This window comes from Salmo salar, chromosome ssa09, assembly GCF_905237065.1.
Source record: "Salmo salar chromosome ssa09, Ssal_v3.1, whole genome shotgun sequence".
NCBI classification, from domain to species: domain Eukaryota; kingdom Metazoa; phylum Chordata; class Actinopteri; order Salmoniformes; family Salmonidae; genus Salmo; species Salmo salar.
The window spans coordinates 111,665,853-111,679,148 of NC_059450.1; the positions used below are offsets into that span (position 1 = coordinate 111,665,853).

Genomic DNA, 13,296 nt, shown 5'->3' on the forward strand with positions numbered 1-13,296 from the left:
AATTATAGACTGATCCTTTCTTTGTCAGTGGGCAAACGTACAAAATCAGCAGGGAATCAAATACTTTTCCCCCCACTGTATATCCTAGCTTCTGGGCCTGAGTAGCAGGCAGTTTACTTTGGGCACGCTTTTCATCCGTACGTGAAAATACTGCCCCCTATCCCAAAGAGGTTTTAAGATTGGCAAAAGAATACAGACACTGGACAGAGGAACTCTGCTTAGAATGCCAGCATCCCGGAGTTGCCTCTTTACGGTTGATGTTGATACTGGTGTTTTGTGGGTACTATTTAATGAAGCTGCCAGTTGAGGACTTGTGAGGCATCTGTTTCTCAAACTAGACACTCTAATGTACTTGTCTTCTTGCTCAGTTGTGCACCGGGGCCTCCCACTCATCTTTCTATTTTGGTAAGAGCCAGTTTGCACTGTTCTGTAAAGGGAGTAGTACACGGTGTTGTACGAGATCTTAAGTTTCTTGGCAATTTCTCGCATGGAATAGCCTTCATTTCTCAGAACAAGAATAGACTGACGAGTTTCAGAAGAAAGGTCTTTGTTTCTGGCCATTTTGAGCCTGTAATCGAACCCACAAATGCTGATGCTCCAGATACTCAACTAGTCTAAAGAAGGCCAGTTTTATTGCTTCTTTAATTAGCACAACAGTTTTCAGCTGTGCTAACATAATTACAAAAGGGTTTTCTAATGATCAATTAGCCTTTTAAAATGATAATCTTGGGATTAGCTAACACAACATGCCATTGGAACACAGGAGTGATGGTTGCCGATAATGGGCCTCTGTACGTCTATGTAAATATTCCATAAAAAATCTGCCGTTTCCAGCTACAATAGACATTTACAACATTAACAATGTCTACACTGTATTTCTGATCAATTTGATGTTATTTTAATGGACAAAAAAATAGCTTTTCTTTCAAAAACAAGGACATTTCTAAGTGACCGAAACTTTTGAACGGTAGAGTATTTCCATATTGAAGCAATGCAATTACTTAGAACAATATGGACTGCAAACATGTTCAATGTATTTAGCAAAGATGGAATATGCCTACATGTTGTTATTTTGTTTCTGTAGGCTATTTAACAATCTAGGCTATAGCGGACTAACATTCAAATTGGCTTTGATGACAACTTAAAACATGAAAGATCGTAAATACACAACTAGAAACACCCACATATTTAGCCATGGACCACGTTCTGATTGGCCAGTGAGGGGACAAGCCTCCCAACTTATTTATTCATCAAAATCCATCCCTTACACCCACATGCCAGATACTGCGCCCATAATTTCTGAAGTGAAAATAGCAAAAAAACACCCCTGGATCTATAGCGCTACCAACAGCACTAAGACTTACCATTGCATTAAGTTTGATAAAATAGAGCCCCCAGTCTCTTACAGAAATCTGGTAGCACTATATCCCTTTGGTATGGTTGACAGAAAAAACAAGCCCCAACCTAGGCTGCCATGTCTCTTATGATTTGATTGTGTGACAGAACATGAACTAGTGTAAAATGCTCTTCATTCTCAATTCTATTTTACATGACTGACTGTGAGTGACTAAAAGAGTATTGTATCAATCCTCCATGCCATTCAAACTAAGCTGTGTTGGTAATGCTTGAGATAATGTAATACTTAATTTTCTGTTCGCGTTACGTGCTCAGATCTCAGGTTAGGATTCTGGCTTGGAATACTAAGCCAGCCACAGTCACATCAGAATTCATATCCCCCATATCTTCCTTCAACTATTCAAGCCCTATAATCACAACCACAGTCCTCTGACCAGGGGTGCTAACGTGGTACTTTATTTCTCTCAAAAACCCAGACCCACGCCGACGCCACTCATAGAACGTGCTTCATTTGATTAATTAGTTTGTTCAAGCACAGATGTTACTCTCTTGCGCCCTAGAGGCTAGGTTGTCGAGCGCCACATGCCACATTTGTTTCGGGAAACTCACCCAGGATAAACGACAGTATATATCGGTACTGTACAGTCTCTCACATGCTTGGAATGTATGGGATTGCTTTATCCCACATTAGCAACAAGCAATATTGTACCTTTCCCTTTATTGACCGAGGGTCCCAGGTTAGAGACCCATTTGATCTGGCAGTCCTATATAATAAACACACATTGTAGGAAACCAGCTCCTGTTTAAGTGTGGCCCTGTCTTCCCATTGTCCTTCCACCACGCTATTTAATTTAATTGGTTTCACACAGTGGTCATACAAACCAGTCTGGAACTACAGACTAGACAAGAGCCTATCAACAACAAACTCTTACATTACTTACAGTTGGTTCCCTTGCACAAGGCGATTACATCTAGATTCCTACTGTGACAGGAGCCTTGCCTTCAAGAAGCCAATGGTTTTGGTTTTTAAACAAGAATGTTCTTGTAATATTGGGAATCATCCATGGCCTTAGGCACTGTCCTCTCTGCCATATTTGTTTGTCTAAGCTAAGTAGATTCATACTGCATGCACACTCTCAACACAACAGTTGTCTATATTCTGTAGTCTTTGGCCAAAAGTTTGGTGTGCATGGTGTATTTCTGGGCCACTGCCTGGAGGTTTCTAGAAGTGGTATTCCAATCTGGGCCTTCTTCCTCCTACCCCGACTCCCCAGTTTACCTCTCTGCACTGATCTTATAGCGCAGCACAAAGTACGCGAGGAGGCGGAGGGTCACAAAGAACATGCCGAGCACTATGAAGTCAAGGTACAGTTTGGCATCTTCCACGTCAAGCTCTTTCAAGATGGCCTCCGACTTCTGGAAGTGGCATGTTTCATCCTTGTCACAGTGGAGGTCCTTCCGGTCCAGCCCGTAGATGGAGAGGATGACACCTTCAAAACCATACCTACAAAATAATAGGAACTGTTTTATGGTGCAGTTAAAGAGGATGAACAGTGGGAGAGAGTGGGGTAAGTTGAGCCATTTTTTACATTCAGCATCCATACGTCAATGGAAATGTATAATTATTTCTAAGAAAGATATCAACATATATTTCAGGATGTTGTGTATCCCTGTAAATAATCATAATTCATGTAAACATAACAGTTTTGAAAACATAGTTTGTCCAGGTATGGGGTAAGTTGAACATAGGGTCAGGGTAAGTTGAGCCGCCTTGTGGTAAGTGGGTAATGGTTTCATGTGACTGTGGGTGCTGGTAGGTCAAAGTTGAATGTGGTATATTGTATATCTTAAATGTATGCCTACATTCAGATATACATCTCTCAGTTCCATTCAATACCCTTCCATTTCTTGACCAGTTGTCTGAGACAGGGATGTTGTTTCGATGTGCCAATTCGTAGGCAAGTTCTCTGAATTTGAGGCTACTAAGGCCACGGAACTCGTCCGTGAGATTCTTGATACGTTTAGCAAGCTCAGACTCCATGTCATCAGATAAGACCTTCTGTGCCTCTCCTCCTCTATCATATCTTTCGCACAGATGTTCATTTTCTTTTTTGTCAATGTAACTCTTTAGTGTCATTCAGTCTATCAGTCTATTTTTTCATCCCACTTCTCTCACTTCCTTGGCTGCTCTCTCAAGACCCTCAATTGGGACTAGACTCCTGCTTGTTTTACATTTGTATACACGGGGCATGATGCTCTTTAACAATAAAATGCACTCTGTTGAATTCATAAGCATGACACATTGCAAAAATACCATGCATTAAACAGATTTTTTGTATGTAATTATTTGTATGGGGTATGGTGGCCATTGGCTCAATTTACCCCATGGCCATTGGCTCAACTTACCCCAAAGCAAACATTTTGACTATATTAGCGCACACAGTTATAAGGATGCACTTTCATGCTAGGTTTAGGACCTCATATTGTAGCTTAAATAGACCCCAACTGAGGTATAAAACAATCGTAAAGCTATCTACTTTGGTTTAGATACAAACAATACATTAATTTGACTATGTGACATTTCTTTGGGCCTAACTTGCTTACCACTTTTTCCATATGGTTTCTTCCTTCACAGACTCCATGATATCTTCCTAAATATTGGGTCACATTATTCATTTTGTGTATGGTTTCCTAGAAACAAGGAGTGGCTCAATTAACCCTTTGGCTCAACATAACCCACTTTCCCCTACTGTTCAAGTGCCAAACACATGGTACTTTCTTAGTATTAGGGGCAGGTCACATGGTCAGGAAAAAAATCAGGGCCCTTGTAAGTCTGAAAAGTATCTGAAAAACTAGTTACCTGACATATGAAATGTATGACATCCACTGAAGATACCACGGAATTGTGTCAAAACTGACAAAGAAGCCAGAGAAAAGCAGTACGGGTATGGCAGTCACCGGACCTACAAACGTGGCAACCTGAGATATGGACAAGCGCAAAATCAGAGGCAGCACGTGACTCACTGTAACCATCTTACATGTACATATTGCGGTTAATCGTCTGCTTAGAATACAATTGGGTACCACCCTGAGAAACATATAATTACATGCATATACTATAGGTTGGTACTGTGTAAATATGAAATATACTAAAAAATATATAAAGATTAGTTTAATTAATTTAAAAAAAGTTGTATTTACAGATTCAAATTAGAAATGTAGATGGGGACAGGTGAGAGGGATACAGCAGAGAGTGTGAGTGATGGAACAGGGGATCAAAACGCTGCCTCCAGGGGCAAACAGTATGTGGTACAGGGGCGGCACTATGCTTAGACCAGCCCCAAAGACAAAATATATCTATTTTTTTATTTGAACCCCTTTTTTCTCCCCAATTTCGATCTTTTTTCATTGCTGCAACTCCCCAACGGATTTGGGAGGTGAAAGTTGAGTCATTCGTCCTCCGAAACATGACCCGTCAAACCGCGCTTCTTAACAACCGCCCGCATAAGGTATAGCAGTTATCTCGTGTTAGTATTGAGAGAATGGAGGACATGCCTGTAGCGAGGTGGAAGCCGCTCCTATCAGCAGGCCCAGAGACTGGGCCACAAGAGAGGTGAGGACTCCCAGGGCCAAGAAAAGGATGAAACGCACAGCGTCAGGCGGCTGGGACGTCATCCAGTAGACGATGCTGCAGTAGGCGACTGGGAACACTATCTGTGAAGCAAAATAAGAAAAATACTTGATTGTGTATTTGTAGACACAGAAATTGTCTTGTCAGCTTTTTTTTCCTCGACCCCCAACACACGCACGCACAGTTACATACATGCCCAACCACACATTGACAGATTGGAAGGACAGTGTCAGTGCAGCACCCCCAGGGTCGTGTAGGTGGTTAAGTACCTTGCTGAAGGGCACAACAGCAGAAGTTGTTGCTATCTAGGATTGTGATACGGCCAACTCACATTCCTCATGTTCAGCCAACAGTACCTCACCATGGAAAATACACTGTGTATCATTGAAGCATAAAACTAAAACACAAAGCCAAGCTTTTTGTGCTTTGAAATAATAATTTTGAATTGTTGAAAAAAGCCAAATTAGATGTAATTCAATACAATAAATGAAAACATGCAGTAAACCTTTCTGTCACTTTTAATTTAGAGCACAGGGGGATGTCTGGTGAAGCGTAAATTATAAAGAATTGTATTTAACCTTTATTTAATTAAGCAAGCCAGTTAAGAACCAATTCTTATTTACAATGACAGCCTACCGGGGAACAGTGGGTTAACTGCCTTGTTCAGGCGCAGAACGACAGATTTTTACCTTGTCAGCTCGGTGATTCGATCCAGCAACTTTTCGGTTACTGGCCCAACGCTCTAACCACGAGGCTACCTGCCGCCCCAAAAGCCTCCTTATGTAATGTTATTGTGGGATTTGTCTAAATCTGAAACAGAATTACTTTTTGACCTCGATGCTAAAGCCCCTTTGAGCTCCCATAACAGGTTTCTTTAGTTACAATACCTTTGCTCTTTTCAGTGAATGATAGAATCGTAATGTTTTTTTTTGTGTGTTTTTTTTCTCTATTTTTGCATTTTGATGAAATTCCAACTTACAGACTTTTTGGGACACAACACACTACTAAAAATGACCCTCCAGAGTTCTTTGTGACATTGTTATTACCTGGAAGGGGAGGTCTGCCATAGTCTTGGCCAGATAGTAAGCCTTCAGACTGTACCAGTAGTTCAAGTGCTCTCTTAGGAACACTCCCATCTCCAAAGGGACTGCATTAGAGAGATGGAGAAAATAGGCTCATAGTAATCTCATTTCGGTAATCAGAAACAGTGCAAGGTACATCTCAGCACAGTCTACTCCTAACATACTGTATACAATGGCTTATGACTGTTGTGAATTCATGCACTAAATCAACGCATGCAGATGTCTGTCATTAAGAAGAGCTGAGAATACTCACATGTCAGAACAGTAGGCATTAGAGCAGCAAACATGAGGAAGAGCATGGAGAAGAAGAGGAAGCCGGAGTTGCTGAGCACTTTCTTGGCATCGTTGCCGATGCCCAGATAGAGCAGGCCAATCAGAATCCCAATCCCAATGTGAGAGGTGATTCTTAGGTGAGTCAGCACCTGTAGGACCAGAACAGGAGGAGAAGAGAGGAGGAGAAAAAACATTTGGTTTATATATTTTCCTATCCATTCTGCTTCTGCATCTGCATTGCTTTCTTTTTGGGGTTTTATGCTGGGTATCTGTAAAGCCCTTTGTGACAACTGCTGATGTAAAAAGGCCTTTATAAAATACATTTGATTGAATTTGATTGAGAGGAAGAGGAAGGAGGAGGGAGAAGAGGAGATGAGAAGGGAAAATGGGGTGGTTGTAATAGTAGAGGATGAGCAGAGTATGGTACGAATAGATTCGTTTTTTGTTTGTGTTATGGCGTTCTCATACCAATTTGTTGAATTTCGTTTTTTCCTCTGTTATTCTTTTCATATACTTTGAATTTTATTAGTGTTTTGGGTTCATTACGTAACATTTGGTTATTTTAAAGGGAGGTGGAAGCTGTTGCAGTACAAAATCAAATCAGTGGGTGGCAGTATGTCTTACTGTATCTCTAATGATGCATTGAAACGTCCTTTTGAACAGGATGCAGAACTGAGTCAGACAACTGGCCGAGAAACTGTGGCAGCCCTCATCGGAAGGGAAGTCCTGAGAGAGAGAGAGAGAGAGAGAGAGAGAGAGAGAGAGAGAGAGAGAGAGAGAGAGAGAGAGAGAGAGAGAGAGGAAAAAAAAAAGAGAGAGAGAGAGAGAGAGAGAGAGAGAGAGAGAGAGAGAGAGAGAGAGAGAGAGAGAGAGAGAGAGAGAGAGAGACTGAACAACCTGAAGTGCTTTGACTCTGAAAATATCACGTCAATGAGATTCTCATTTCAACCCATTGAGAGCTGTAGTAATACACGAATCCCCCTTTTACCTCCTCAGAAGATTTATGCCACAGGAAGGGGTTGAGGGGTCCATCATTCATGTCTGTCTTGTAGACCTGCTCACATTTCCCCTCCTGCACGGCCTTCACCAGACGAGCCGTCTGATCTCCGTACTCCCCAGACGCCACCTCCATCACTGGGATCAAATGGAGAAAGAGGTACGCATGTCACTGAAACCCCAGTGAATACTGCATGAGGAACCAATCAATCAATCAAATTTATTTATAAAGCCCTTCTTACATCAGCTGATGTCACAAAATGCTGTACAGAAACCCAGCCTAAAACCCCAAACAGCAAGCAATGCAGGTGTAGAAGCACGAACCATCTGTAAAGTTATTCTGAGAAAATTTATTTTCGGTTGGACTAATAGATAGAATAGTTTCTAGAACGCTTTATACCAAAGTATGCTAAAATAATTTCTGGGACAGTTATTCTAAGAAAATAAGGCAGATCCCTGAATACACTTAAATAAGGTGATAATAACAATGATGACAACACATTTGACTTGTTTCTCATTAAACTGGTAAGAGTTTCTCACCAAAGTCTGCAGGATTGTGGTATGTTGGGCAGTTGAGCCCCAGCTCTCTAAGGTAAGGGACCAGGTTAGCCACTTTCCCTCTGTAGATACACTGGCCCTGGCTAAGGACGTACAGCTAGGGAGGAAAACACAGGGGCACAAAGCAATCAGGATACAGTACATTCATTTAGCAGACCATTCATTTAGGGACCATAAGTATTGCGCCACATGTGTAGCTACTACATACATTTCCAACTGTGATCCTGTGGTTTCATTGTGCTTTTCATAGATTCCCATGCAGTAGGCTTGCTTGAATCCCAGATCTGTTTATGTTGTCACGCCAATGGCGTAGGAGTTGGTAAGACAACTCAAACAGATCTGGAACTCGGGCTAGCAGTAGGCCAGGTTGGAGGCTTACTTTGTTGAAGAGCTCAAAGAGCTTGGCGCTGGGCTGGTGGATGGTGCAGATGACGGTGCGGCCACCATGGGCCAGGGCCTTCAGCAGAGACAACACCTGGAAACAGGAGGAACTGTCCAGGCCACTGCAAAACAGGGTATAGGGGCCAAGGTTAGTATATGGTGGACAATGTCATAGCAAAGAATAGATTGGCTTTTGCATCCCTAAAGTAACATCTTAGATCATTAATGCGGAGGAGAAGCAAACAAGTGAAGTGAACTGGGAGAAGAACATTGCATAAACTTGCACTATTTGGCACGTTAATGACATAGCAACAAACAGTCACTCTTGTCCATGTCTTTCTTGAAGAACTGTTTCTTGGGGGAAAACGTTACAGACAACTAATGTGAGTTGGTACAGAATCCTGTCCAGTCCTTTCCATGGCCAGTGTTTGGTTACCCCTCATCTTTTTTTCTACATCTGTTTCAAGGAGCCTGCAATCAACAATTGCTCAGAGTGGGCACAAAGGGGGCTTTCACAATGACTAACATTAGCTACTTAAGTTAACATTGTGTTTTTTCTGCACACCTTCACACGTTCTTGTTTGTGATCTAATGGTCCTATCACTGGGCACTGATATGATTCACGTCAGTAATTTTGAGCAGGTGAGAAGATTCTTTGGATTGGGAGTGTGTATCACAGTGCAGTTAAGCAGTCGGAGGCGGCTGAGAGAGAGGATAAAGAGGCAGATGAAGTGTCCGTCTTAGAAGGGATCAGAGGATTGGACATCAGGAATAAATCCCTTTAGGAGACGCTGCACGCTGCTGCTCTCAAAAACAGTTTCTCCTTCTTGATTGATTGAGAAGTTATTGAAAATAAAATGTTATATTTTCTCGAATATTGAATTGGAATTTCAGGTTACTTCATGAATTGGCTGACTTGAATTCAAATTGACCCCAACCCTGTTTCAGCATAATACAACAATCCCTATAAAAATCTGTCAGTTTAAGCTAGAGATAGCTGTATTTGCATTGGATGCGTCTCAATCCACTGCATCTGCCAATGTCGCACTTCCCTATCTGCGGTGAAAGGTAACAGAGCTGGAGAGGTGTTTGTCAGACCATGAGACATCCCGAAAATTGGTATTTTCACAAAATCGTCTGTATTATGACCACTGGCGAATGTAGCATGTCAATCTTGGTGGGGCTAACGCAAAACACATTTTTTTAGATGCATGCCAGCAAAGCCACTACACAACACTAAACAATACATTAATTGGACTATAACGGTGACAAATGTCACCCACAAACTGTTAGGGCCAACACCATACCACTGTTACACCTGGCTATCAGAGGAGCCTTGTCTGGCAGCGAAACAGTTCATTCAGCCTTATTTACTGCCTTTAAAAAAACCATAGCTGATATGTCTGACTTGCTTAAACAAATTTGGTTTTTACTGACAATGGAGAGGTACAAACTATGGCATAATGGGACAGTAAGCGGATAAGAGGCAAAACATAATTTTGATTAAGACGTTAATGAGTGAACTAGGACGGACGTAGTCAATATAACTATTTGTTCAACACTTTTGAAATGTACAGTGACATAATTCAGAAGATGGGCCATTCTTACAGTATTCTCTGTGTACACCAAGTTAGAACCATAGGAAAAATAAAGGGGGCATATAAGCAGACAATGAAAGCTCTTAGAATATTCGATGATGACATTTCTCTAAAACATGCAATAGGCTAAATGTCCACCACCAAGTCAGAACAGTAGACTAAATTATGAGGGGAATTATTGTGGTGAGGCAAATGGGCTACTAACATCACATACATTTAGTATTACTTTCTTAGCTACAGTACCTCTGGCAAGCCTCTGGCATATAACATCATTTATGCAGCAGCATACAGTGAGGGAAAAAAGTATTTCATCCCTGCTGATTTTGTACGTTTTCCCACTTACAAAGAAATGATCAGTCTATAATTTTAATGGTAGGTTTATTTGAACAGTGAGAGACAGAATAACAACAAAAAAATCCAGAAAAACGCATGTCAAAAATGTTATAAAATGATTTGCATTTTAATGAGGGAAATAAGTATTTGACCCCTCTGCAAAACATGACTTAGTACTTGGTGGCAAAAACCCTTGTTGGCAATCACAGAGGTCAGACGTTTCTTGTAGTTGGCCACCAGGTTTGCACACATCTCAGGAAGGATTTTGTCCCACTCCTCTTTGCAGATCTTCTCCAAGTCATTAAGGTTTCGAGGCTGACGTTTGGCAACTCGAACCTTCTATGGGATTAAGATCTGGAGACTGGCTAGGCCACTCCAGGACCTTAATGTGCTTCTTCTTGAGCCACTCCTTTGTTGCCTTGGCCATGTGTTTTGGGTCATTGTCATGCTGGAATACCCATCCACGACCCATTTTCAATGCCCTGGCTGAGGGAAGGATGTTCTCACCCAAGATTTGACGGTACATGGCTCCGTCCATCGTCCCTTTGATGCAGTGAAGTTGTCCTGTCCCCTTAGCAGAAAAACACCCCCAAAGCATAATGTTTCCACCTCCATGTTTGACGGTGGAGATGGTGTTCTTGGGGTCATAGGCAGCATTCCTCCTCCTCCAAACACAGCGAGTTGAGTTGATGCCAAAGAGCTCCATTTTGGTCTCATCTGACCACAACACTTTCACCCAGTTGTCCTCTGAATCATTCGTACAAATCGAAACCAAAGACAAAAGGCTGCTTTTTGCCCATTAAGGACTTTGGGACTCGTGCCCCTGGTGAGATTCAGTCTTCCCTAACCAGAAGCCAACTGGGAGAAACGATATTCAATTGCATCCTCTTTTCCAAAAGAGGATAGGTTAACCTTGGAATTTATCTTTCAGATTTCTTTTGGTGGGGACACAAACAAGACAGAAGAAAAACACACAAAAATGAACACAACTAACACCTACACTCAACAACGACGTTGTATTGCCTGTACATCTCATGAAAGAATAGCATTGACTCTAAATATGGACTTCACAGTGTGTTTAGACTGTGGGACGTTATAATCCATTGTCACGTCAGGACTTTTCTTGCCACTGACACACATGCATGTGTTCTATACGATGTAGAATAGGACCTTCTGACCTGGTGGGCTCATCAAAGAACATGATGGGAGGGTTGTTGACAAGCTCTAGGGCGATGGCCAGCCTTTTCCTCTGCCCCCCTGAAAGATGTGACGTTCGAGTTTTCGCACACTCAAGCAGGCCCAGCGCCGTCAGGATCTCCCTCACCTAAAAACAACACAGGAAGGTTACAAACACCTACATTGCATTTGGAAAGTATTCAGACCCCTTCCCCTTTTCCACATTTTGTTACGTTACAGCCTTATTGTCACGGGTGTCGTTGTGTAGAGATTACCAAAACGCAGCGGGAATGTGGATGCTCATCTTTATATTTATTAAATAAAGAGACCAAGGAAAAAAATAACAAAACAAAGAACGGCAGATGACAGTTTTACAGGCTATGACAACTAGCAGTGCAAAAGACAACTACCCACAAAATCCCCAGGTGAAAACAAGCATCTAATATATGACTCCCAATCAGGAACAACGACGTACAGCTGTTCCTGATCGGGAGCCACACAAACCACACAGAAATAGACAGACTAGAAAACCATAGAAAACCAACACTAGAACATATACTCAAACCCCAGACTACATAAACCAAACACCCCTTTAATAACACACACAACCCGAACCATATGAAACAAATACCCTTCTGCCACGTCCTGACCAAACTACAATACAAATACTCCCTCTACTGGTCAGGACGTGACACTTATTCTAAAATACTTTTTTGCTCTTATCAATCTACACACAATACCCCATAATGACAAAGTGAAAACAGGTTTTCAGATTTTTTTGCAAATGTATTAAAAATGAAAAACAGAAATACCTTATGAAATCGATAGAAATAAGTATTCAGACCCTTTTCTATGAGACTCGAAATAGAGCTCAGGTGCATCCTGTTTCCTTTGATCATCCTTGAGGTGTTTCTACAACTTGATTGGAGTCCACCTGTGGTAAATTCAATTGATTGGACATGAATTGGAAAGACACCCACCTGTCTATATAAGGTCCCACAGTTGACCATGCATGTTAGAACAAAAACCAAGCCATGAAGTCAAAGGATTTGTCCCTAGAGCTCTGAGACAGGATTGTGTCGGGGCACAGATCTGGGGAAGTGTACCAAAATATTTCTTCAGCATTGAAGGTCCATAAGAACACAGTGGCCTCTATCATTCTTAGATGGGAAAAGTTTGGAACCAAATCATTCCATACCACACCAACTGAGTTGCTACTTTATTTACTAACAAGCTGGATGATAATATAAGATACATATACACAAACAGTCTAAGTCATTGGTTAGAACTTCATACAATGGCAACAGGTCTCTAGCGGACCAACACAATATGACACATGTTGGAGAGAGAGAGAGAGAGAGAGAGAGAGAGAGAGAGTGAGAGAGAGACTCTGATTGTCCACCCGATGTCACAATGTCCTTTCTCTTGGTTGTCTGTTTCCTTGCCCTCGTTCTGTGACAGTGGGCTTCTGAGGAGGCTAATCAGCCATGTAGACGCTCCCAGCTTGGGTAGGAGGGCTGTGTAGACAACCAATGACTTGAAGAGAATAACCGGTTGGTCCTTCTTGAATTCACCTTCTTAGATATAGTAATCAACCGTAGCCTTGATTATTAAGAGGTTCCTTTGTCCTCTTCCTCATGTTGCGTTTTGGGGTCACGACTTGTCGTGGACCTCGGCTGCAGCACGCGGTCAACTTAGTCTGGTATGTAAATTCTTAACTTACATGTTTTATACCCTTGGGTCACAAAGGGGCATTTCTGCCTTTATGACATGCTCTCCGGGTTCCCTGGGGCGCAGATCAATACAAGGCTGTCACGTCCTGACCAGAAAAGGGGGTGTTTGTTTTATGTGTTTCGGGGTTTTTGGTTTATGTTCTATGTTAGTATATTTCTATGTTTATTCTAGGTTGTTT

The 13,296-nt window shown here is 41.8% G+C and overlaps 1 protein-coding gene across 1 annotated transcript in view; it reads right to left on the minus strand.

Moving 5' to 3' along the window:
- Positions 1–731: 731 nt before the first annotated feature.
- Positions 732–13,296, minus strand: part of LOC106612441 (ATP-binding cassette sub-family G member 1) — a 39,091-nt gene continuing 26,526 nt past the window's right edge. The window contains exons 6-15 of the mRNA XM_014213566.2: positions 11,387–11,532; positions 8,276–8,399; positions 7,879–7,993; positions 7,331–7,476; positions 6,967–7,068; positions 6,323–6,491; positions 6,034–6,134; positions 4,912–5,070; positions 4,217–4,335; positions 732–2,860 (exon numbers count right to left, since the gene is read on the minus strand). Coding sequence (XP_014069041.1) covers positions 2,632–2,860; positions 4,217–4,335; positions 4,912–5,070; positions 6,034–6,134; positions 6,323–6,491; positions 6,967–7,068; positions 7,331–7,476; positions 7,879–7,993; positions 8,276–8,399; positions 11,387–11,532 — 1,410 coding nt within the window. The 3' untranslated portion in view covers positions 732–2,631. The remainder of the gene's footprint in view (positions 2,861–4,216; positions 4,336–4,911; positions 5,071–6,033; positions 6,135–6,322; positions 6,492–6,966; positions 7,069–7,330; positions 7,477–7,878; positions 7,994–8,275; positions 8,400–11,386; positions 11,533–13,296) is intronic.